The sequence below is a fragment of the Ursus arctos genome, unplaced genomic scaffold (genome assembly GCF_023065955.2).
Source record: "Ursus arctos isolate Adak ecotype North America unplaced genomic scaffold, UrsArc2.0 scaffold_10, whole genome shotgun sequence".
Taxonomy (NCBI): domain Eukaryota; kingdom Metazoa; phylum Chordata; class Mammalia; order Carnivora; family Ursidae; genus Ursus; species Ursus arctos.
In genome coordinates, this window is record NW_026622764.1 from 77,140,105 (window position 1) to 77,166,876 (window position 26,772).

The 26,772-nt window shown below is 34.9% G+C and overlaps 1 protein-coding gene across 10 annotated transcripts in view; it reads right to left on the bottom strand.

The window, feature by feature from the left end:
* The window catches only part of ZMYM2 (zinc finger MYM-type containing 2), a 104,832-nt gene that overhangs the window by 48,422 nt on the left and 29,638 nt on the right, over window positions 1–26,772 (bottom strand). For 4 of the 10 annotated variants that reach the window (XM_026492948.4, XM_057309800.1, XM_048215549.2 and 1 more), the window contains exons 3-9: window positions 25,441–25,942; window positions 25,086–25,179; window positions 20,271–20,556; window positions 17,953–18,118; window positions 16,996–17,208; window positions 4,269–4,340; window positions 240–390 (exon numbers count right to left, since the gene is read on the bottom strand). In XM_026492948.4, the coding sequence (XP_026348733.2) occupies window positions 240–390; window positions 4,269–4,340; window positions 16,996–17,208; window positions 17,953–18,118; window positions 20,271–20,556; window positions 25,086–25,179; window positions 25,441–25,932 (1,474 nt within the window). In that variant the 5' untranslated portion in view covers window positions 25,933–25,942. Of the gene's footprint in view, window positions 1–239; window positions 391–4,268; window positions 4,341–4,732; window positions 4,826–16,995; window positions 17,209–17,952; window positions 18,119–20,270; window positions 20,557–25,085; window positions 25,943–26,772 lie in introns of those variants that run through there. The other 6 variants (XM_026492947.4, XM_048215544.2, XM_048215546.2 and 3 more) reach the window with 2 other exon arrangements.

Sequence of the window (26,772 nt, forward strand, 5' to 3'; positions counted from 1 at the left end):
TTAGCTAAGAACAGAGACATGGACAGAACTTCACCAATAACTTAAAACTAAAGAAAATCAAAGAAATATGGAACGGTCAAAATCACTAAAAAAAGTCTTCAGTAAGAAAGTTTAGTGTGATAAATAAAAATTATTTACGAGTTAAAAACAACTATAAAAACGAAGTTAAGGGGAAAGAGTAGTTAAGAAATTGGTCATGTTATTAAGGTTTTTTAACTTCCCAAATACCTGAAACTTACTTTGTGATTTTGCATATTTTGTCTTGTGACTGTTCATGCAAGCAGTTGAACAATATGGCTCCATATATCCATTAGGACCTATACACTGAGTCATATCAAAAAACCTGCACTGTGTCCGGCAACCAGTACAAGTGGTCAGTTTTCCATATTTCTAAAATTTGAAACATAAAAAGATAATTAAGAAAACTATAACTTACTTAGAAAAAAATTTTATATTTTTCAGTACACCTTTTCTCTCTGCAAAACAATTTTGTTAATCTCTAATCAGGTTTAGTGGGTCAGAAATCTTCATCTGGATGCAAACTGTTAACTACAATGCAGCTAAATCAGGTTCAAACAAAAGTAATGATCTTAGCTAAGTCTCCTTCAAAAACTAGGATTTTTCTCTAATAATTAGTTTAATAGAATCCCCACCTATATAGGTAAAGTATAAACTGAAAAACAAAGGCACAGTGTTTTCTGTTTACCATGACACACTTCTTTGTCATTTGACAGAAGAAATTAAATGGACCTACAAAGTATAAGCCTTAATAATCAAATGACTATGTTCCTTCAGAAGAAAAATTTGATCTTAAATATTTTTTTCCACTGAGCTGTGCTGTTGTCTCAAGAACTTTTGGAACTTCTCTTAAAACCAATTAACCACCTATGTATAGTACATTTAAAACCTCATTCAACCATGATAAAACACCATCATTTTAGATTTTTTTAAACTAAAAAAAAAAATGTCATTTAACAAGATTTGGGGCTATTAACTAAAGCTAGTAATTAGTCAACAGACAAGACTAGTCAGCCCTTCTGGCAAGAGTATTTGCCAACACGTAATTCAAAGAAACAAGGTAAACTATATAATGGTAAGACCGAAGGAGGTACACTTTGAAAATTACTAGACAAAAGCAATATTACTGAAATATACATAGTCTTACAAAAATACAAATACAGCAGATGAACTGGTGTATTTCTATTAAAAACATGATAGTCACAATTAGAAATCAAACATAAGGAAAAGCAAGTCTTTAGAAAGTGCAACTTGTATTCGATCTTTCTTCTGAGTGGTTACACAACTATCAAGCCGCTAAATCAAATATCACATATCATACTGCAAAATAATTGCATCCATTTTTCCACCTGATGTTGAGATTCTTTAATCACTGTCATACCCAACAGCATCTAGTACAATATAATGATATTAAAAGGCCTCAAAATGTTCCATGGATGGATGACCAACAAATGTCAGGGAAGATGACTATCAGGCCAAAAATAACAAAATGGGTAAACTGCATGGACAAATATCATAAGCGCCACAGGATTTTAGAAAATAAAGGTAATAAATTGAAGGTAAAATAACCAAAACCAAATAACTAACATCAACATCAAAAAAAGAAAAAAAAAAAAAAACTTTCTCAGCATACAACAAATGGAAGTTATAAAAAAACATAACTGGTACCATAAAAAATAAGCAATGCTGCCTATTCCTCATTTACTTAAATCCCACTTCATAGAAGTCCTAAGTTTTACTTTTCAAAGTGGAAATCAACCCATTCTTCAATCTCTCATAGACTGCAAAAAGAAATACTTATCAACAGTAAAAGAATAGTAACAAGGAACAGAAAAGAATAACTGCAAACCTATTAAGTCTAATTATGACTTTCCCAGTGTTACAAAAACAATAGAGGAGAATGCTGGTTTTTTGCTTGAAATGACAAAATATTTTCCTGAGGCCTATATAATAATTCAAATTTTTATAATGGGAAAAGAGTCAAAGAAAACACATCAATAAAACAATGAAAGAAAAAAGAATTTTTAAAATCTGGCACCATAGTACAAATCAGGAATACTAAAAATATCAGGACACTTGCCATTAAATCACAGGATTACAAAGAGAAAAAGCAAGCAGCTCTCAGCAGATTCTTGTACAAGACCTGCATGTAGCAGCACCCATCAAGAATTCTTTTATTAATATAAATGAAGTCCAACCATCTAACCTAAACCTGGATTAGAATTTTTTTTTAACTTATTAGAAACATCCTTTAAGTTGACAATAATTTTATTGGCAGAATGGTTAAGTAATTAGTAAGTTTTAAGACGTACCAATAAAAAGTAGACCAGTTGAATTGGGTCAAGTAAACAAGGAGCTAAGCAACTGGTCCACACTGACAAATACTTTTATCTGAAGAGAATGAGAAAGTACTATCAGAAAGATAGAATCATTAATATTGAAAATATTTTAACACAGCCACTTTCACAGCCACCACTACTTCAAAAATAAAAGGACCCATTTAATGAAAGAACATTAGTAAAAAAAAGAAATATCTGTTCATGCCATGTTTTCTGTTCTTTGTGTAAACAATCAAAATATTTAAATTTCATTCATCCTACAAATAGACATTGAGTGAGTTAAAAAATGAAATTAACTGTAATAAATTCACAATTATTATATTCCCCATGCAGACATGGGAGAAAATAAACCTACTCACAAATTCAGTGAAAAAGAATAAGGTAAAACTAATTAAACAAGATACTGGTAAGGGAAAGGTATATATAATGGGGAATTTATGGCAAATTGGCTCATTTTCAGTCTACTCATTAAAAAATGGTACATTTAAATTTTACACAATTCCATATGAATATCAAAATTAATCATCACATGATTTTACATAAAACTTCCTCCTAATTTATTCTTTTACATGTATGCAATACATAATTCTTTTACTACATTTTGACCAAGTGAGTGAACCACATGGGAAGGTACTCAAGAGATAAAAGCTTGATGTACTTGAAATTGAGGGGCACTCTACTAAATGTCCTGTAGTATTCAAAAAATGTCAAGGTCATGAAAGACAAAGACTAGGGAACTATTTCATATTAAAGCTGACAGGACTTCCAACCCCAGCCATGATGGAGTACAGAGACTAGATTTAACCTCCCACTTTTAAAAACCAGAAAACGACACAAAAGATATGAAACAATGGCTTTTAAACATTCCACAAAACATAATATAACTCATTATATAGAAATTTTTAAAAATCAAGCTGTGGAAACATATCTAGAAATGACAGCTAAGAAAATACAAGGCAAAAATGTTAAAAGAGCTATGATAAATATGCTGATATATTCAAGAAAGCAGTAGAGGAAAACATGAACATAATGAGGAAAGGAATAGAAGATATAAAAAAGACCCAGATGGAACTTCTAGAAATGAGAAATGCAAGATCTGAGACATAAAATATACCACATGGGACTAACAGTGTATTAGAAAAGATAAGTAAAATTAAAGATACAACAACAGACATTCTGCAAAATGAAGAAGAAAAAAAAAGACGAAAAAAACCCAATAAATAATACAGCAACAGGGACCATGGGACAATAGCAGGAAATCTAATATATCTGGAATTGGGGTCTCAGGAAGGGGTTGGGGGGGCGAAAAACATTTTTAAAGAAATAATGGCCTATGATCCAGGATTGGATCCTAAACAAGAAGTAATTTTTTTTTTCCATTTGCTGCAAGGGACATTAATGTTTTAAAATTTGAATAAGGTATATAGATTAATCATATAGCAGGAGTATGTCAATATGAAATTCCTTGTACTACAGTTATAATTATTAATTGTACATATTTATTATACACATATTTCTGTACTAATCCATTCACCTAGAGTAAGGAATATGAATTTAGAAATTTTTACAAAATAAAGGATTTTTAATATCTTTCAGGTAGGCACAAAAGAGAGGACCTTTTATATCCTAGGTAAATGCCTACTCTGGACAAGGTACTGTGCATAAATTTTTTATCTGAAAATAATTTTTAATAAAAATACCTAAAAGCAAATGAGTATATCACAATACATGTAAAATTTAGTGAAATAAATTTTGCCTATGATAACATAAGAAAACATCATCATCTGACATATTTTAAGTTCATAAATTTTAATATACTTCAAAATCCACATGATTTTTCAGTTACATAATAAAGACAATAGCAGTACATGAAATTGTTAAGGGCTTAACCACAGCTACATTCCTGCTTACCTCGGGTTGCATTAAGAAAGAGTCCTGCATGTGGTCTCGAACCTCCTTCAGAAAGCTTGGATGGCTACCTACCTAAAAAAATATTTAAAAGACATTAAAAAAAAAACATATAAAGAAGCTGCTTAATTGAAAGACAAATAAGCAAATCAGTAAAAGTTGATTTTTTTTTTTTTTTTAGATTTTATTTATTTATTTGACAGAGACAGCCAGCGAGAGAGGGAACACAAGCAGGGGAATTGGGAGAGGAAGAAGCAGGCTCCCAGCAGAGGAGCCCGATGTGGGACTCGATCCCAGAACGCCGGGATCACGCCCTGAGCCGAAGGCAGACGCTTTAACGACTGCGCTACCCAGGCGCCCCGTAAAAGTTGATTCTTAATTGTCTGTGTCTTAAAACTCATTCCAACTTTTAAAAATGCCTCTGTCCTATCCCCAGTGCCATTGTTAAATTATTTTAATTATCCTATAAGAAAAAAAATCATTTAATGATAAAACAATAACAGGTAACAAATTATAAATATAAACAGACCTTTAAACTTACTTGACTTGCCTAAGTAGACCTAGACAAAAAAAAAAAATTACTTATTTCTCTTAGATGACAGTGTATTCTAAGATCTCATTATAGCCTATGGTACCTCAAAACATTCTAAATTAAGTGATTTGAAGATTATGCAGGTACAGTTTTCATTACTGGCAAATGGGTTGTTTTGGAAACTCTTTTTAGAGCACATGACAGTTTACAGCACATATGAATATACATCTTACTCCTTGCAGAAAGCATCCTGCTTTCCATTAAAGTCAAAATACCATATGAGAAAATGGAAAATAAAATATTGAAAGAGAAGTGTTAAGTATTATACAGTCTCCACTGCCAGGATCCAGATTATTAATTACCTGTATCAGTATATTCCAGAAACTAATTCAGCAATGGGGATACAAACAATGGCAGCTAAGTTAAATGTTAGAGAAAAATGTCAAAAGGGGAGGGGGAGGGCAAGGGTAAGAAAAGATCACCATACAGTTTTAGTTCCCCCAGATTATAGGAAAAGACCTTCACTATAGCATCTTATGTAGTGGTTTCCAAACATGTCTGATTGTGTTCCCTTGTCAAGTAACAATGTATATGCGTGGATTTCCATTTACTTACTTGTAAATTATGAACATGCAATATATGAATTACACATGAAAATAATATTTTACAGAATGAAAGATGAAAAACTTTTTAAATAATTTTTATTTTATTTAATCATAGTACAAAGAGTATTTTCTATAGCCATTAGAATGGAATCATTTGGTGTCAGTGGAGGCTACGTGGGGAGCAGTAAGGTGGTATTCCTACTCCTCCCAGTTTGGGTGGATCAGCCAAAGCCCAGAGGGGAGCCAGAATGCCTACCCTCATCCAGCAATAACAAGGAGCCCACCTCAACGGGTATCAACAGAGGCCAAATGGAGAGCCTGGATTTCAACCCCTACCCCTACCCCTTCCTACTCCTACCACAGCAGTGTCAAATAAAAGCCAGCTGAAGAAGGTTTAAATAAGATCCAGAATATAATAACATAATACCAAAAATTTCCAGGCTTTGATTAAAAATAAAATCATGTATCCTATCAAAACCCAGAGAAACAACAATTTGAATGGAAAAAGACACCTGGGTGGCTCAGTTGGTTAAGCATTTGCCTTCAGCTCATGTCATATTCCCAGAGACCCGGGATCGAGTCCTGCATCGGGCTCCTGGCTCAGTAGGGAGTCTGCTTCTCCCTCTGCTCTTCACCCCTCTGCTGCTCTCTCTCCCCCCCCCAAATAAAGAAAATCTTTTAAAAAAATAAAAATAAAAATAAATGGAAAAAGATGATCAGTAGATGCCAACAATGACAGAGATGTTAGAATTATGACAAAGATTTTTAAAGCAGCCAAGATAAAAATGTTTCAACAAAGAATAAAAAACACACTTAACAATGAAAAAATAGAAATTCATATAAAAAAATAGAAGATATAAATAAGAACTAAATGGAAATTCTAGGACTCAAAAAAAACCAGTAACAGAAATTAAAAAAATCAACAGATAGGGTAAGTCAAAAGAATGCAGGAGCCAAGTGAAAGTGCTCCCAATGGCCAAAGCTAGAAAATTTTGATCAACAAAATAAAACTGTATTTTATTATAGCCCAAAATTATAAAATATCTATGAGTCCCTACTAATATTAATAAATGACTGAATAAATTAATAAATGTAGGAGAAAAGACCAATCTCTTATGCAGAAAAATTCCAATTAGCTGTATACTCCACCCGAAAGGAGACAGTGACTTCATTCTCAAGAATACAACAAGGGGAGAGCCTGGATGACTCAGTCAGTTAAGGACTGACTCTTGATTTCAGCTCAGGTCCTGATTTCAGGGCCCTGCCTCAGGCTCAGCACAGGGCATGGAGCCTGCTTAAGATTCTCTCTCTCTCTCCCTCACCTTTTGCTCCTCTCCCCTGCTGGGTGTACACTCTCTCTCTCAAAAAAAAAAAAAAAAAGAGAGAGTACAACATGGAAATGGGGTGGAGAATTTACAATGGAGAATCCTGACAAGTGCTACTTCAGCAAGGTGATCAACATCAACTTCAACAGTAACTTAAATCATGTTGATAGATGTACTCTTGTGATGTGATGAAAATGGCAGTGTAAAAAGTAAACACCTCTGTGACATTCTTCCTAAAAACATATAGCTCCAATCTGTCTAATGATGAGAAAACTTCAAATTCCAATAGAGGGGCATCTTACAATATATCTAAATCTTAAAAACTGTCAAGGTCATTGAAAACCAACAAAAGTCTGAGAAAATGTCATAACCAAGACTAGCCTGAGGTAACATGATTACTGGATATAATGTGGTATCCCAGATGGGATCCTGTAAAGAAAATGGGCATTATGTAGAAGTTAAGGAAATATGAATAAAAGATAGACTTTACAAAATAACAAATATATTAATGCCAGTTCATTAACTGCAACAAATGTTATCTTACTGATTTAAGGTATCAATAAAAGACCATCACAGGAGAACTCTGTACTATCTGCTTAATTTTTCTGTAACACTAAAACCATTCTAACTCTTAACTATAGAAAACAAACAGAGGGTGGCTGGAGGGGAGGTGGGTGGGGGATGGGTTACTGGGGGATGGGGTAACTGGGTGATGGGCATTAAGGAGGGAATTTCATGTAATGAGCACTGGGTGTTATATGCAACTGATGAGTCACTAAGCTCTACCTCTGAAACTAAAAAAAAACCCAAAAAACAAAAAACACCATTCTAAAAGAAATTATTAGTAAACAACAAGAGAAAACCCCAACCAATAGCAGAATGGAGAAGACAGAGGAAAGAATCATTGCAGGGAAATATAGAAATTATCCAAACTTAACTGAAAGAAAACAGACTTGGATGGAAAAAATAAAAAAGAAAAGAGCCTCAGGGATCTGTAGGACTATAAAAAATATACAGAAATTCAGGCTCCCTATTTGGCCTCTTTCAACAAAGAATAAAAGTCACTACAGTCCTGGAGGGAGAGAAGGAAGAGGATAGGGTTGAAAAAGTAGTCAAAGGAACATTGCAAATTAGGCAGAAGATACAAACCTATGGATAAAAGAAGCTGAGCAAATCCCAGAAAGGGAAAACTGAACGAATCACAATATTATCACAATCAAATTTCTGAAAATTTTAAATAAAATTTAAATTTGAATAAAAATAAAGACAAAAAAAATCTTGAAACCAGCAACAGAAAATGAATGACAAAGCTATAAAAGAAATACACTTGGAATTACAGCGTAGAAGGACAAAACGCCTTTAGTCAATAGCCCCTCTACTTGACCCAACCACCACAGGAACAATATGGCATTAACCCCACCCACACGAGAAAAGGACAAGTGGAGAGCTTAGACTCTACCTTGGCCTGGCTGCAATGCAGTGCCCCACTGCAGCAACCCAGCTATGGTGACGTGAGAAAAGGCGAAGTAGGGAGCCTGAACTTCTATCCTATCAGGAAGTAACAAGGTACCCTGTTACCTACCCCCTCAAGATGAGAACTGGTAACATAAGGACTTCCACCAGCAGTAACTAGGCCCAAACTGAAATTACAGTCTGAAGAGCAGAAAGAAAAAAAAAAAAACAACGAAGAAAAGTGAACAAATCCTAAGGAACCTGTAGAACAGATCAAGCAGACCAACATGTGCATTATGAGAGTCCCGGAAGAATAGACAGAACAAAGAATGATTATTTTAAAAAATAACAGGTCAACTGGGTGGCTCAGAGCTCTGATACCAGGATCCTGCGATGGATTCCAGCATAGGGCTCTCTACTCAGTGGGGAATCTGCATTCTGCTTCTCCGTCTCCCTCTGCCCCTTCCCCTGCTCGTGCTCTTTCTCCCGCTTTTTGTCTCAAATAAATACTTAAAAAAAAAAAAAGGAAGAAAACAAAGGAAAGAAAGAAAGAAAGAAAGAAAGAAAGAAAGAAAGAAAAAAAGAGAAAGAAAGAAGACTGAAAACTTCATAAGTTTGATGAGGCGAAACTAATCTACAAAGCTGAAAAGCACAACAAATTTTAAGTAGGATAAACTCAAAAAGACACACAACAGTACACAATATAATCAAATTGTTGAAAGACACAGAGATTCTTGAGCAGAAAGAGACAAGCTAATTATCAAGTACAAAGAATCCTCAATAAGATTTTCCACCAATTTCTCATCAGAGACCGTGGAAACCAAAAGGCAGTGAAATGACATATGTAAAATGCTGAAAGAAAAATACTTTCAAACAAAAATCTGGCAAAACTATTATCCAAACATGAAGAAGAAATAAAGACATACCCAAATAGAAAACTGAGGGAATTTGTCACCACTAGATCTACTCTACAAGAAATGCTAAAGAGAGTCAAAGATTTATGCCAAACTGGAAAGGAAACCAGACAGTGACTCCAGCAGAATGAAGAAATAAGGATCTTTAGTAAAAGTAACTACATGGGCAAACATAAAACGCAATAGTGCTGTATTTTCAGTTTGTAAGTCCAATTTTTATTTCCTACATGATTTTAAGAACAAATGCACAAAACACAATTGCAAGTCTATGTTATTATGCAAACAATGTTTAAGATGTAATTTATTACAACATAAATGAGGGTGAGGCTACACAGGAGCAGAGTTCTTTTTTTTTTTTTTTTAAGATTTTATTTATTTATTCGACAGAGATAGAGACAGCCAGCGAGAGAGGGAACACAAGCAGGGGGAGCGGGAGAGGAAGAAGCAGGCTTCCAGCAGAGGAGCCTGACGTGGGGCTCGATCCCAGAACGCCGGGATCACGCCCTGAGCCGAAGGCAGACACTTAACCGCTGTGCCACCCAGGCGCCCCAGGAGCAGAGTTCTTAAATGCCAATTATCACCTCAAAATAGATATAAAATTTAGGATGTTAAATGTCAACCACATTCAGCAGCACATTGAAAGTATTACATACCACAACCAAGTGGGATTTATCCCAGTAATGCAAACAGTGGTTCAATAAAAAATAATGAATATAATAAAACACATGAACACAATGAAGGTAAAAACCATTTGATAATCTCAAATGGTAAAAGAAAGATTGACAAAATCCAACACACTTTTATGATTTAAAAAAAAAAAACCCTCAACAAACTAAGAATAGAAGAAAACTACCTCAACATAATAAATGCCATATATGAACAACCCCACAGCTAACATCAGACTCTACAAAGACACAAGGTTTTTCCTGTTAAGATCAGAAACAAAACATGCCTGCACAATTTCACCACTTCTTCTAGTCTACAAAATAGTGAAACTTCTAGCCAGAACAGTTAGGAAAAAGAAATAAAAGGCATCTAAATTGGAAAGGAAGAGGTAAAACTACTGTTATTCACTGATGATATGACTCTATATGGAGAAAATCCCAAGGGATCCACAGTAAAGCTACTAGAGCTAATAAATTCAACAAAGTTGCAGGTGTAAGATCAACACTTAAATATCAGTTGTGTTTCTAAACACTAGCAATGTACAATCTGAAAAGGAAATTAATAAAGCAATTCCATTAACAATAGTGTTCAAAAGAATAAAATATTATAAATAAATATACCGCAGAAGGTAAAGACTTGTACCCTGAAAACTACAAACTGCTGAAAGAAATTAAGAAAGGTCTAGGGGCGCCTGGGTGGCACAGCAGTTAAGCGTCTGCCTTCGGCTCAGGGCGTGATCCCGGCGTTCTGGGATCGAGCCCCACATCAGGCTCTTCCACTATGAGCCTGCTTCTTCCTCTCCCACTCCCCCTGCTTGTGTTCCCTCTCTTGCTGGCTGTCTCTATCTCTGTCGAATAAATAAATAAAATCTTAAAAAAAAAATAAAGAAATTAAGAAAGGTCTAAATGAATGGGAAGACAACCCATATTCACAAACAGGAAGATTTAACATTGTTGAAATGTCAATACTACCCAAAGCAATCTAAGGATCAGTGCAATCACTATCCAAATTCTAACAACCTTTTCTGAAGAAATGGAAAAGCTGATCCTCAAATTCACATACCATTGGAATGGGTCTAGAACACCTAATTTTTAAAGAAGAATAAAGTTGGAAGACTCATTTTTCTAATTTCAAAACTTACTTCAAAGACACAGTTACCACAACAGTGTGGTACTTGCACTAGAACAGACATGTAGTCCAATGGAATATACAATGAAAGTCCAGAAATAAACCTACCCACCTATGGCCAATTAATATTTGAGAATATGACAAGTCCATTCCATAGGAAAACAATACTCTCTTCAACAGATGATGCTGGGACAACTGGATTTGCATATACAAAAGAATTAAGCTGGATGCCTGTCTCACATCATAAACAAAAATTAATTCAAAATGGACCAAAGACCTAAATGTAAGAGTTAAAACCATAAAGCTGTTAAAAGAAAATACAGGAATAAGCCTTCTTAACCTTTGATTTGGCAAAAAATTCTTAGATACGGCACCAAAGACATAATCAACATAGGAAAAAAGAGGTTAATTGACTTTATTAACATTAAAATTTTACATCAAATGACATTATCAAGAAAGTAAAAAGGCAACCAATAAATGGGAGCCAATATCTGCAACCATAAATCAAATGAGTGATTAGGGGCTCCGGGGTGGCGCAGTCGGTGGAACAGCCAACTCTTGGTTTTGGCTCAGGTGGTGATCTCCAGGTCCTGAGATTGAGCCCCACAAGGGGCTTCACACTCTGCCTTCAGTGCAGAGTCTCCTTGGAACCGCCTCTCCCTCTGCCCCTCTGCCCCACGCTCGGGAGCTCTCTCTCTCTCACTCTTGCTCTCTCTTGCTCTCTCAAAGGAATAAATAAATCTTAAAAAAAAAAACTTAAGAAATAAGGGATTAATATTCAGAATATTAAAAAAAAAAGAACTCTAAGGGGTGTCTGGGTAGCTCAGTTGGTTAAGCGTCTGCCTTCAGCTCAGGTCCCGTAATCAAGCCCGTCAGGCTCTCTGCTCAGTGGGGAGCATGTTTCTCCCCCTACCCCCGGCTCATGCTCTCTCTTGCTCACTCTACCTCAAATAAATAAAATCTTTAAAAAAAAGAACAAACTCCTACAACTGAAAAACAAAAGGAAAAACAATGCAATTCAAAATGGGTGAAGGACTTCAATAGATACTTTTCCAGAGAAGATATACAAATCATCCATAAGCATGAAAAATATACTCAACATCATCAGTAATCAGAGAAATGCAAACCAAAAACCACAAAGAGATACCACCTCACATCTACAAGGATGATTAAAATAAAAAATAAGGATTAAAAAACAGAAAGTAATTAAGTGTTGGGAAAGAGTTACAGTAAATGGAAACCTCATGTACTGCTGTTAGGAATTATCAATACAGCTGTTTCGGAAAATAGTTTTACAGTTCCTGAGAGAGCATAAAATTAGCCTATGACCAAGCAAATCCACTCTTAGGTATATACCAAGAACTAAAAACCACGACTCAAACTGATACTTGCATGCCAAAGCTCATTGCAGCATGATTCACACTAGTCAAAAGGTTGGAAACAACCAAAATGGCCTGCAACAAATGAATGGATAAACAAAATGTGGTCTATACATGAATATTATTCAGAGGTAAAAAGTAACGCTACAACATGGATGATATTGAAAACATTGTCCTAAGTGAAATAAATCAGACACAAAAGGACAGATAATGTATGACTTCAAGTATATGAAATATCTAGAATAGGCAAATTCATACAGACGCAAAGTAGATTAGAGATTACCAGGGACCAAGGAAGTTAAGAGAAGATGAGGAGTTAGTGGCCTCATCAGTTTCTGTTTGAGTCATTAAAAAATTCTAAAAACAGGGGCGCCTGGGTGGCACAGCGGTTAAGCGTCTGCCTTCGGCTCAGGGCGTGATCCCGGCGATCTGGGATCGAGCCCCACGTCAGGCTCTTCTGCTATGAGCCTGCTTCTTCCTCTCCCGCTCCCCCTGCTTGTGTTCCCTCTCTCGCTGGCTGTCTCTATCTCTGTCGAATAAATAAATAAAATCTTTAAAAAAAAAAAAAATTCTAAAAACAGAGACGATGATTGCACATTATGAATGTCTTTCATATGTCACTCAACTGCATACTTAAAAACGTTTCAAAACAATTGGAAATGTTGTTTTGTATATGTTTATCACATTTGTTTTAAAAAACTATGAGTTATTTTCTTCCCGTTTCCTGCTCTGGAATGGTTTGAAATAGCATTGCAATTACCTAGTTTAAATCTGATGGAATTTCCCTATGAAACATCTGAGTTGGGGTTCCTGGGTGGCTCAGTCAGTTAAGCGTCTGCCTTCACCTCAGGTCAAGATACCAGGGTCTTAGGATCAAGCCCCAAGTTAGGCTCCCTGATCAGCGGGAAGTCTGCCTCTCCCTCTCCCTCTGCTCCTCCCTCTCAGCTAGTGCTCACTCTAATAAATAAATAAAATCTTTAAAAAAAAAAAAAAGAGAAAAGAAAGATACACCAGAGTCCGTTTCTCTTTGTGGGGTAGTTCATTGATAACTATCTCTATTTCTTCTATGGAAATTTCTCTGCCTTATTTTATCTGCTCTGGAGTCAATTTAGGTAAATTATATTTTCACATACACAAAAATTATATTTTCATGGAAAACTACTCAGCTAGGTTTTCAACATTTTTATATAAAGTTGTATACGAAGTAGTCCCTTTTAAATGATTTTCTTCCATTTCCTCTGTTTGGATGGTTAAGTCCACCTTTTCATTTCTTATTTTTGTAAATTTGGGCATTTTTAAACCTCTTTTCCCAATTAATGATCAGCTGGTCTAGTTTTCCACAGAATTTATTTATCATAAAAGCAGCATTCTGGATTATTTTCGTACTGTTTTTATTTCCTAACTCACTAACTCCTACTTTTATCTTTATTTCTTCTCTTTTTAGTTTGTTTTCGTTTTACAACTTTTTGAGTTAAATATTTAATTCATTTATTTTCATTTTTATTGCTTTAAGCATGTAAAGGTAAGAATTTGGTCTTGAGCATTTTTTAAATGTAACACTGACATCTTAAAGAATGCACCCAAAAAAGGGAAATTAAAGACCAATGTCACTTACGAATACCAATGGGAAAGTACTAAATATAAACAATGACAACTAAACATTTAAAATATGATGACAGGTATGGTTTATTCTAGCAATGAAAGAATGGTTAGATGGATTACAAAACTCATTTAAATAATCCACATATTAATGGATTAAAAGGAGAGAAAAAAAGTCATAATCACCTCCACAGACACTGAAGACCTTCAAAACTCAACATTCATTTTTGATAAAATACTTAATAAAACAAAACTCACTAGGTAATTTTTTTTTTTTAAGATTTTATTTATTTATTTGACAGAGATAGAGACAGCCAGCGAGAGAGGGAACACAAGTAGGGAGAGTGGGAGAGGAAGAAGCAGGCTTCCAGCGGAGGAGCCTGATGTGGGGCTCGATCCCATAACGTCGGGATCACGCCCTGAGCCGAAGGCAGACGCTTAACCGCTGTGCCACCCAGGCGCCCCTCAATAGGTAATTTTTTAATATGGTGAAACATATTTACCTCAACCCTAAAGCCAGAATCTAATTTAATAAGGAAACATCAAAGAAATTCCCACTGGAAAAACAAAGATATTTACTACTTCCATTATTCAAAACTGTACTGGAGTTATTAGGAAACGTCATCAGGCAAGACAAAATAATAATGGGAATGAGAAATGTAAAGAAAGACCTAAACTTTCTCTATTTGCAGATGGTATGATGGTTTAGTTTAAAATCCAAGAAAATTAACCAATAATGATGATTTAGTTAGATAGCAGGTATTTAAAATCAATTTAAAAATGTATGTGCATACATATATGTATACACACACATAAAATAATGGAAAAGAAAACCTCATTTAAAATAGCATCAGGGGTGCTTGGGTGGCTCAGTCAGTTAGCATGCTACACAGGTCATGAATCTCAGAGTTGTGAGATACAGCCCAGGGTTGGGCTCAGGGCTCAGTGTGGAGTTTGCTAGGGATTCCCTCCCTTTCCCTCTCCCTCCCCCTCTGCTATTCCCCGTGCTCCTGCCCAAGTCTGCAAGTGCTCACTCTCTCTCTCTCAAATAAATAAAATCTTTAAAATAAAATAGCAACAAGAAGATAAAATATTTATCAATTTATTTTTTTCCATTTGTTTTTTAGATTTTATTTATTTGTGAGAGACAGAGAAAGCATGCACAAGCAGGGAGACAGCACAAGAGGCAGGCAGAAGGAGAAGGAGGCTCCCCACTGAGCAGGGAGCCCAGGATATGGCAGACAAAACAATTAACCAGACACTTAACCGACTGAGCCACCCAGGCATCCCAAAATATTTGTGAATTTAACAGGAACACAATGATATAACAAATAGAATGAAATCCCTTGCCCTATGATAGGACATTCTGACATCACAAAGATGCTGATTCTCAAGGACAGTCATTTGGATGCAGATAATATTTGACCCATAATTCAACAATATACCAGAATAAATTCCATTAAATGCATTAAAGATTTAAATATTAAAATGAAGCCTTGCAAACAGAAGGAAAATATGAAAAGCATTCCTTTATAGTCTGGGAGTGAGGAAAGTATATGAAACAAAATCCAGAAGCAATAAAAGAAAACTGTTTGACAATAAAATTTAAAAATTCACATAATAAGCCGTAAGTTGGTGTGGGTTAAAATAGCAAAAAACTGGAAATAACCCCAATACCATCCAACAGCAAAGTGATCAAATAAACTATCATATAGCCCAGTGCTGTCTGGGATATGCTTAACCACTAGCTCTTCGGAGACTAAGGAGACAACATAATTTGCTACATCTGCCATGAAAATACTCCCACTACGGCTAATTTCAGGCTACAAAATGAAACTAAACATGAAACTGGGAAGAGATGCACAAAAGCACACCATTATGTGTAATATTTCCATTATATAAACACAACAGACACAAGTAAGAATACAGATGATATTAAAATACAATAATTAGGAAGTAATAGGTTTTGAGTACTTACTTTGTTTTCAGTATTGGTAAGGTCTGAATTGTGTTCCCCCCAAAATTCATATGCTAAAGCCCTACTCCTGATGAAACTGTATTTGGAATTGGGCCTATAAGGGGACAGTTAAAGTTAAAAAAGTACTAAGAGTGCGGTCCAATCAGACAGGACTAAGGTTCTGCCTTACAAGAAGAGAAAGAAATACCCAAGACCCCCCACCACCCTTCTGAAAAGAGGAAAGACCAGGTGAGGACACCTCAAGAAGGAGGCTATCTGCAAGGCTCAAAGAGCAGCCTTACCAGAAACCAACCCAGAAAGGCACCTTGATCTTAGACTTGTAGCCTCACACTGCGAGAAATAAATTTGTTGTTTGAGCCCTCTAGTCTGGTATTTTACTATGGCAGCCCTAGCAGACTAATATAAACTTATATTTGTTTAATTTGTTTTTAATAGAGTGTTTTTAATAACCAGCTCACAAATTTCCTGAAAATTTGAGCAGCCATTAAAAAAAAGAGGAAAGTCCATAAATCATTGATATACAATAATTTCCAAGATATACTATGAAGTGAAAAATGGAAGATGCAGCATAGTACATACAGTATGCTGTCTTTTCTATAGAAAAAAGAGAAACTAAGAATGAATTACATATTTTCTTAATTTTTCAAATAACAGAACACACAAAATATTAAGAACTGAAAAGCGAATACCTATAAAAGATGAGTAGAAACCAAAAGGAGAAGATAGAAACAGCAGCTGGTCTTCTCTGAATATATTTTTTATGTACTTTTACTTTTGAACCATTATGTCTATATTCAAAAACAAACTAACTCAAAAGACCTTAACACTGAAATATAAATAAGATAATCATTCCCAAGCTAAGCTTTGAAAAATCATTATTTGCAACCCCTCTCCTCCACCCATAAACAAATATCTCGAAAGAGGAATTACTCTGCTAGCATTTACCATTATATGTAAGATCACACAATGTCCAATAATCTACATTTATCTGTATTCATTTGGGATAGGTCATCTCCAAGAGATGAAGACAATAATGGAATTAAATGAGATTCCAGGATAAACCTAGTTAATAAATGCTGCTAAAGTAAAACTATTAGAATAATTTAAAACATATTCAAACGAATGGTGGATTTTGATTAGATCATGAATTACCTGTTTGTATTCACTGACACAACTTTGACAGCAAAATCTTTTCTGCTGACCGTCAATCACCAGGACATTATTTCCAGCACCTTTGCTGGGCAGGTACTCTCCACACTGTTCACAGCAATTCATTATTAAACCATTGGCCATTCTGTATCTATTAAAGCAGTGGTCACTGCACAGCTTATGAGTCATATTTTTAAAGCTGACTTCATGGCGAATCTAAAAACAAGCAAACAAAATTTTAAACACAAATGAGTATCACAAGTAACTAAATAACAAGGTGCTCCAAAAGAAAGAAAATGCCTCAATGATTTTTCTGTGGAAGGCTTATTTAGGTAAAGAGAAAGACAAAATATGGCAGGGGGGAACCACTACTGACATCACTACAAACTTCTCTAGAGATATCTAAAACTGATAGGAAACAACCCAATCTGGATAGTGGTAGCATAAAATTCTAAAACAGACTGGAAATTTTTAGACAAATCCAAAAGGAACTAAAATTAAGTACACTGCTCTAGAAAGGGAGGAGAGAACCAATATTATAAATAATTCAAACAAGGTATGTCTAGTACACAGGTTTCTTTTTCTTCAAACAAATGCAAAAACTTTAATACCATATTAATAATGTGAAGTTATCAAAAAATATTTCCTCCACTTGTTCTCTTTCTTAAGCATTCTAGTTTGTTGTCTTTCCTTGGTAGTCAGCCTCCATGTTTAAACACTATGGTTTTGCATTTACGTGTTCCAAACCTCAAGAAAATAGTCAATTAATATTATATTTTAATATTTCCTAAATCATTCTCCCCATGGGAGAATGGCATTACATAATGGGATATTTATAAGATAAATTTTATATATCCTCAGTTTTAAGGAAATATATACTGATTTATCATTAACTATTAAATAAATTTAAGAATATTCCTATTAGTTAGAACTAAAGAGAAAAGGCACAAAAATACAAACCTCTGTTAGTTTACCACAAATTGTACATCTTGATTTATTTAGAGCTCCTTTAGTAGGATTCTGTTTGTCCTCATAGAGAGACAAACAAGATGTACTACAGAATTCCTGGAAGGATTCACTTGAATCCACTTGAGCAACAATAGTTCCTTTCATTGTAGTTATATCTCTGAAAAATAAGTGGGACAACTTAAAGTAAAATTCTGTTTTAAAAGAAATCAAATATAAGAATAATAACTAATATTTCTAATTTCCATAAATTGAAGTCTGGGAATCAAACACCTTTTTTAGATCCATTAAATCACTTATTACTATTTAAAACTTCTTGGCAATAAAATATGAACACAAAAGATTAAGAAACAAAAATATTTTATACCATTAAATCTTTGCCAGTACTCAATTTATCTTCAAACTCCTTAACAAGGCTTTCAGGTATTGGAAATACTTTTTAAAAAATTGTTATTTATATGGAGTTTAATATCCAGGCCTAAAACTGAGATATAAATTTATAACACCTAGTCAATTCCTTTCCCATGGGTAAGTAGAAAGGTTGAAAGATCTAGGTCGCAGAAATATGACATATATTCTACAGAGGATAATTGACCTTAAGTATATCCCCATAACCATAACCCAAAATAACCCCCACCTAGCTCTCCAAATGCAATTAGAAATGGTAGAAAACAGGGCGCCTAGGTGGCTCAGTCAGTTAAGCGTCTGCCTTCAGCTCAGGTCATGATCCCAGGGTCCTGGGATTGAGCCCCATATCAGGCTCCCTGCTCAGCATGGAGCCTGATTCTCCCTCTCCCTCTGCTCCTCCCTCCTGCTCGCTCTCTCCCCTGCTCTCTCTCTCTCTCAAATAAATAAATAAAATGTTTAAAAAAAAAAGAAATGGTAGAAAACAATACTGATGACTTGTGGAGTTTTCTTTTAACAAAATTCTGAATTTCACAGTCCTATATTACAGTATGCAAAAGTCTACTACTATAGAGCAGTCAAAAAACTAGATAACTGTTCCAGTATTTGAATTTATTAAATTTGTACAGAACACTAAGCCTTTTTCAAAATTCTAAGATCTAAAAGTATCTTCACAAACTTGGGCTGCACCAAGAGATGGTACAGAAAGAAAATCTACCGGGTTTGACCGTACACATAATATACCATATTGCACGTTCTTTTAAGTAGGCTCAGCATGGAGCCCAACGCAGGGCCTGAACTCACAACCCTGATATCAAGACCTGAGCTAAGATCAAGAGTCGGACACTTAACCAACTGAGCCACCCAGGTACCCCAATATTCCACTTATTTTTAACTAGTTGAAGCCAGACCTAAAAATTGGCAGAAGAGAGACGTGTCTCTCCAAGGCTATCGAAAAACTGGTACCTGAGTCTTAAAACAGTGAGTATTCTAATGATTTAATGTTCAAAAAAACATAGAAACATAAAATCCAAACACTTGCCAATTTAAAATAATCTTAATATGAAGACAGTACAAAATGTGACTTATTTTTATACAGAACTAGTTATATATAAACTGCAAAACAATTTTATCTAGCTAGAACTAAATTCTAATAATTAATAATGCAAATAAACATGTATGCATTTTGACAAATCCAAAGAGTCCAAAGGAGATTACAGACAAAATTACAAGGGTCTAGTATTTAAATCAACCCCGGGGGCACCTGAGTGGCTTAGTCAGCTAGGCATTCGACTCTTGATTTCAGCTAGGGTCATGGTCTCAGGGATCAAGCCCCAACTCCGGCTCCATAATCAGCATGGAGTCTGCTTGGGATTCTCTCTCCCTCTCCCTCTGCCCCACCTCCCCACTACAAGCTCATGCACGTGCACTCTCTCTCTCTCAAGTAAATCAATAAATCTTTTATAGATAAATAAATAAACCAACCAACCAACCCCAAAGCCTATCCAAATAGGAAGCCTTTTAATCATAAGCCACTGGTGGTGGCAGAGAATCCTCCAAAGCCATCACACATTTGAGTTTGGCTTTAAGATTCAAACAACTAGCTTACCAATTTTTTCAAATACCATAATTCACCTCTAAGACTCTTATAATCACTTCTTGGCCTTTTGGCTAAGATCAAGTCTAAGACTCTTATATTTCCCTAAAATTATATATCACCAATATTCAATCATATGGAATTATGTTGAAAGGTAAACCTTACCTACACTTGTAAGTGAGCAAAGCATAACCTACAGACTTGTCAGATCACTTTGTTGTATACCTGAAACTAATGTAACACAATGTGTCAACTGTATTTCAATATATTAAAAAAGAAAAAAAGAAAGAGAAAGAAAGGTAAACCTTACTTTTTACACATAACACAAAGTTTCTTTGGAGCCGGCTTGTGAGAGAAGGAGGAAAGGCAAGTGGTAGAACAAAAGAGGTGAGCTGATCCTTTTCGTTGATAAGCTGTCTGTCCCTTCTGTAAAGGTTTTTTGCAGTTTGCACAAGTGACTTTAACTGGTTTAGTGGGTTGTTGTTGTGCAGAAGGCTGGAAAATTTGTTTAGGAAGCGAGGCCACTGGTGATAAAGAATCCACTCCTGGTTGTTTCTGATTACGAGGAAATGAAGCTGACTGGGAAATCCAGGAATCTTAAAAACAAAATGCACAAGGAAAAATAATGAAACAGGTATTTACATACATCGACGATGCTATTTACGTGAACAGTTTTAACTTCCCATCTTGTAGAAGTTTAAGACATTAATAAAGCAGCAGTATAGCAGAGAGGAAAAAAACAAAGTTTTGGAGTAGGAATGCCTGGTTGACATTTAGACTCCACCTACTAGACTGGAAAGTTACTTAAACCCTGTGCCTAACTCTTCTCTAAACTGGAAATTGTACCAACCTCACACAAATGGTAACATTAAATGATAATACATGCAATAAACCATACTGACTAGCATAGAGGAAGCACTTAAAAATATCAGCCCATTATTTATTAAACAGAAAGAATTAATTTATAGAACATTCCTGTAAGTAAGGAACACATACATCGACATAAAAATATAATAAAATCTTGACCAATCAGAACCTTTGACAAATATAGTATAGGTCTGATAGTTTATATAGGATTGTATTAAAAATATCTTCTTTTTTAAAGTGGGCTCCACGTCCAGTGTGGAGCCCAACACAGTGCTTGAACTCATGACCCAGAGATCAAGACCTAGGCTGAGATCGAAAGTTGGAGACTTAACCATCTGAGCCACCCAGGCACCCCTCAAAACATCTTTTTAAAAACACCTTTTTTTCATATTTAGTTCCATGGCCTCTAGACCACACAATCTCAAAGAAATTAGAGTGTAACACAGAAATGACAAGCCAACATATAGTGACCAATCCAACATCGTATTACTCTCTCACTGCAAACAGTTTCAGAATCACACAGAATTAAAAGATACGTGTAACATTAACACTGGAGTGCAGAGTAATTTATCTTTTCTTTCTTTAATAATAAGCTTCTTTGGTGCTTAGCAGGAAGTGTCCAGCTTGCTACACTAGTTACTACTCCATAAATCTCACTACACTAACAATACCATAACCTTTTTCCCTTCTGAAATTTTACAGACCACCATTTCTATTATCTCTAGTAATTTTTTTCCTTTCTAGGTTCCTCCAAATTTTGAACTTTCATACATAAAAAGTTGCCCTTCTATACAAAACATTTTTTTTTCCTTCCACAGGAAGTACAAATATATTTAGAGCTCAGGAAAACTTCTCTAATATCAAAACCTTAAGGAGGATGATTTCCTGGTTCCAACCCAGTCCATCAACCTAATGATTTCAAGGAGCTACATAACACAGCTACTAAAATTTTACCTTACCACACAACATCACTCCCCACAAAAATTGCACTTTATACATAGAGTAAACTGAATGCATTCTAGAATCCTGTTATCCTGCTATTATCAAGGTAATGGACCAGTTTTAATAGGTAAAAATATTAATGAATACGAAGAAAATACAGTTGGCCCTTGAACAACATGGGTTTGAACTACATGAGTCCACTTATATGCAGTTTTTTTATAGTATAGTATTATAAAGTATAGTACTATAAAGTATTTTAAAGGTATAAAGGTATTATAAAGGTATATATATATATATATGTATATTACATATCATACAAAATATGTGTTGACTATTTATCATTAAGGCTTCCAGTCAATAGTAGGCTACTAGCAAAACAAAAACAGTAGGCTATTAGTAGTTAAATTTTGGAAGTTATACGTGAATTTTCAAGTGCATGGTAAGCAGGGGGAGGGGTGAGGGGGTGGTACCCCTTATCCCCACAATGTTTAAGAGTCAACTGTAGTCACTAACTGAAAATTTCACCTTGTATTTGAACATATGCTAGAAGAAATAGCTTCTTGAAACACAATTACTGGCTCCTTAGGATTTTTGATTTTGTAGGTTCATCATTTGAATATATACTTAAAGAGACTATTTAAACTTAAGGACGTCTATTAACTTGATTTTGAAAAAATAACACGCTTTTTTTCCAATTTAGTTTTAGACCCTGTATAAATAATATAAGCACCCTTAATCTGTTTTTCAGCTCTTATATTTCTCCTACTTTCAAATTTTCTCATCCTCCAACATCAAAAATACTTTTAGGAAGAGAAGTCTTGTCTAAACCCTCTATTTTATACAAAGGACATCAGGGGATAATAGTTTAATTTGCCCAAGTCACAATTAGTCTGAGAGCCAGTATAAATAGCCAAGATTTTATAACTCCCTATTACAAATAAAAGTAGCACAAAAAAACAAGAGCTAATTCCTAAAAAAAGGAGCAAAAGGTATATCTGTTTAGTTTTTCTGATAAGTAATATACAGTCCCTTATATAGGTTTCAATAAACAGGAACACAATTCTTTTTTCGATTTTTAAATATTTTTTTTAAATAATCTCTACACTCAACAGGGGCTTGAACCTCACAACACCAAGATTAAGAGTCGCATGCTCTACCAACTGAGCCAGCCAGGCACCACCCCCAAGGAACACAATTCTTACAATGATATGCCCCTCTGACTCAGCAATATTCCTAAAGAAATAAGATCCTAAGATATATGCATAAGAATATTCTTAAAAGAGTTATTTAAATAGTAAAACCTGGAACTAAGCTAAATAGAGAATAAAATCAAACATACAGACTTGATATGGTCAAAGGTTCAAGATCTATTGTTAGGTATTTAAAGGGACGGTAGGAGGAAAGAGTTTACAAAACTATACCTAAACTATGATCTCAGGTTAGAATTAAATGTACTACTCTCAGTGGTGAGATTAATTATTTTCCTCTTCATACTCTTATGTTTTTAACATATTTATAATTACAATAAAGACAAAATGGCTATTTTGAAATTAATTTGAGCATTATCATTTCTTAAACTTTTCTGTGAGCCAGAAGGTTACAATGAAAGAAACTAATATATATACAGCTGGTAATATAAATTGTAAGACCTTTCTGGAAGGCACTATGACAATATTATTTCTACAACTTTAAACTGCTCATACAAACTCACACATACATCCCCCCCAACCCAGACCTACATACAAATGTATACACACACACACACACATAGAGGAAAAGGGTCTTGGAAGGCAGGAGGAATTTTCCAAATTGAGTAATAAGGAACCTATTCCTTTCAAAATCACTATAAACCAAATAAATTTTTTTTCAACCAAGAATCTTTGGAAGGATAGGGACAATGATATCCTTTGGCCTACTAACTTCACTTCTAGGAATATACTCTAAAGAAATGAGAAGTTTAAACAAAAGATGTTCATCAAAAGCCTATAATAGCAGAATATGGGAAACGGTATAAATGCCAAATATGGGAATGGTATATCCATATCTACTGTGCAGCCATTAAAACTTTTGTGTATAAATGTTAATGGTACAAGAAAATACAACGTAAAGTGGGAAACAAATAAGGAACAAAATTATTCAGGGTCGCGTTTCAACCAAGTTAAAATACAATGGAAAAAGCCTGAAAGTCAGCCACTCAAAAACACTGACAATGGTAATCTTCAGTTAATAATACAATCAGGGATTTTTTCCCTCATTTTTTATAGATTTTCCAAAAATTCTTCAATAGTTAAACATTACTCTCATAACCAAAAAAATAACAAGAAAAAAAGGAAAAATAACTACCATTCTATACCATTCTACACTACCCAAATTTTAGTCATTCCTTATTATTCTCCACAATTTCTAGGCCGATAAGATTGCTAATGAGCCTAAAATGATGAGAAAATGAGAAAGAAACAAAGAGAAGGATGTATGTCAGACAGACATACAAAGATTTGGGGGCAGAGGTGAAAGAGAAAGGGACATACAGACATGGTCATCAAAAAGCCAGAGTTCTGGGGCGCCTGGGTGGCACAGCGGTTAAAGCGTCTGCCTTCGGCTCAGGGCGTGATCCCGGCATTCCGGGTTCGAGCCCCACGTCAGGCTCCTCCTCTATGAGCCTGCTTCTTCCTCTCCCACTCCCCCTGCTTGTGTTCCCTCTCTCACTGGCTGTCTCTATCTCTGTCAAATAAATAAATAAATAATCTTTAAAAAAAAAAAAAAAAAAAGCCAGAGTTCTTGTAACTTCTCTCTTTTAATGTTTTCACAGTACAAAGCTGCCTGAAGAAAAATTGTTCAAATAGTCGAAAAATTTACCAACTTTCAAATATTAAAAAATAAAATGCTAATTAAAAAAATCAGATAAGCGATCAAAATTAAGCACAAGTAAAAACAAATCTAAATGCACCTATTATACAATACCATTGTTCTTTAAGTGTGCTACTTATCTTTTTGCACAATTTACACATTACTACTAAATACTAAAAATATATTAGCAAAAACAAAGTACATGACAAATAAGATGCCAAACTGTTAGACTCCAGTGGTAGTGAATGTAAAGAGTGTTTATTCCAATCCTTTAGACATAGATTTCTATGATTTTCTAATAATCTGCAGAGAAATACATGGTTTTACATCTATTAGCTAAAATTTCAAACTTTTAAGAGTCAACAGAATTAACTTCTCTTACATGAGTAAACTAATCAAGGTAGTACCAATTACTACAATGAAAAAAGTATCAGGCAATTTTACATGGGGTAGATCACTTACTACTTACCAGGATTATGATGAGTTGCAGATTCTCCATTCTGAAATACGTCTCCTGCCACATTCATTCTACCAGGATTAAAAGGTCCTACTCCAGTCTTGGTCTGTGAAGTTAAAGATGGGGTGTATGTTTGTATATTAACACCAAAATTACTTGACTGCAGTCCGTTAGAGACATCTCCCAAGTTGGTATTCTGCAGTGATGTTACATGTGTAATCATTAAGTTCATATCTCGCCCGTCAGTATTTTCTAATTGGCCATCATTCACAGAGCTTACACCTGTTTCTAAGGTTGTAACATTAGCAATCTGAATTTCAGAGTCTGGTTCTGTGGTGATACCACTATTACCCATTCCTGCATTTACCTTACTTCTTGAAAAACTGGAAGTGGAGAAATCCACATCATTGGTTCTGTTTTTAGTCTCAGGATGTCTCCGTTCAATAAAATTGGAGGAATTTTTCTCTTGCCCTTGATTTGTTTCCATGTCCTCTTCATCATCAATGACAATTGTCTCACTTACACTTCCCTTCTGAGAAGCCAACTCTTTTGAGGAAGGCAGAATTTTGGAATCGTTTCCTTGTAGTTCTTCATTTTTTGATGATGTAAATGTTACGGTTCTTTGATCAGCTACCACTGGTGCAGCAGGTGGGGGAGGTTGTACAGGTTCGATAAAAACAACATCGTCATCATCTTCCACTGATGAATTTTGAAATTTATTAGATCTAGCAACTAAAGGATTAGGTGGACCACTAAATGAATTTCCTACATTGGTGAGACTAGTTGCCATGGCCGTACTCCCTAATAAAACAGGAGTCTGCTCAGTCAATTCTAATCCTCCCACTGAACCTGTGTCCATGCCAAAAAACCTGTAAAGGAGATGGAAAAAAGAAAACAAATGTCAACATAATCTTTTGCTCATCTAACTGAAATAATCTTTTAAACTACTTTTCTTTTTTATTCTAAATGATAATTCTTATCTAATAAAGGAAAAAATTGGTATCCAATCTATGATCTCATTCACTAATCATTTTATATAGTTTACATGTGAACCTCTTGAATATAAAAGAACTGTAATCAACCAATTTTCAGCAATGATATGCAGTATATTTCCACCTCCACCACCACCTTTCTACCACTCTATTTAAGCTATAAACTTTAATACTGAAAACATAGATAAATCCTTTGATATGTATTTGAACAGGAAAATAACCAAAATCTGACAATAAAAATACCTTCTCTATACTTTTATCCCATTTATCCACTGTATTAAATAAGATGATACAATCTAATCCCTAATTTCCCTTACCTCATCTTTTTTTAATTCCTTTTTCTCATATTCCCTGGCTCCCTTGTAACCATATAATTAAATCCTTCTGAGAATCTGAAATCTTTCTTGACCTAACCAGAAAGCTTAAATCTTTATTTGCCAGGAACTATGCTGTGTGCTTTATAACCACATATCAGGCTGAATAATGGCTTCCAAAGATACCAGATCCTAATCCCTGGAACTTCTAAAGTTTATCTTATATGGGAAAAGGGTCTTTGCAGATATGATTAAGACTGAGGATTTAAAAACACATTAGCTGGGTGGGCCCTACATGCACAAGTTTGCAAAGGGAGGTGGAAGGAGATTTCAGGCATAAGAGAAGGCAATGTGACCACAGAGACAGATTGAAGATCAGAGACTGAAGTAACA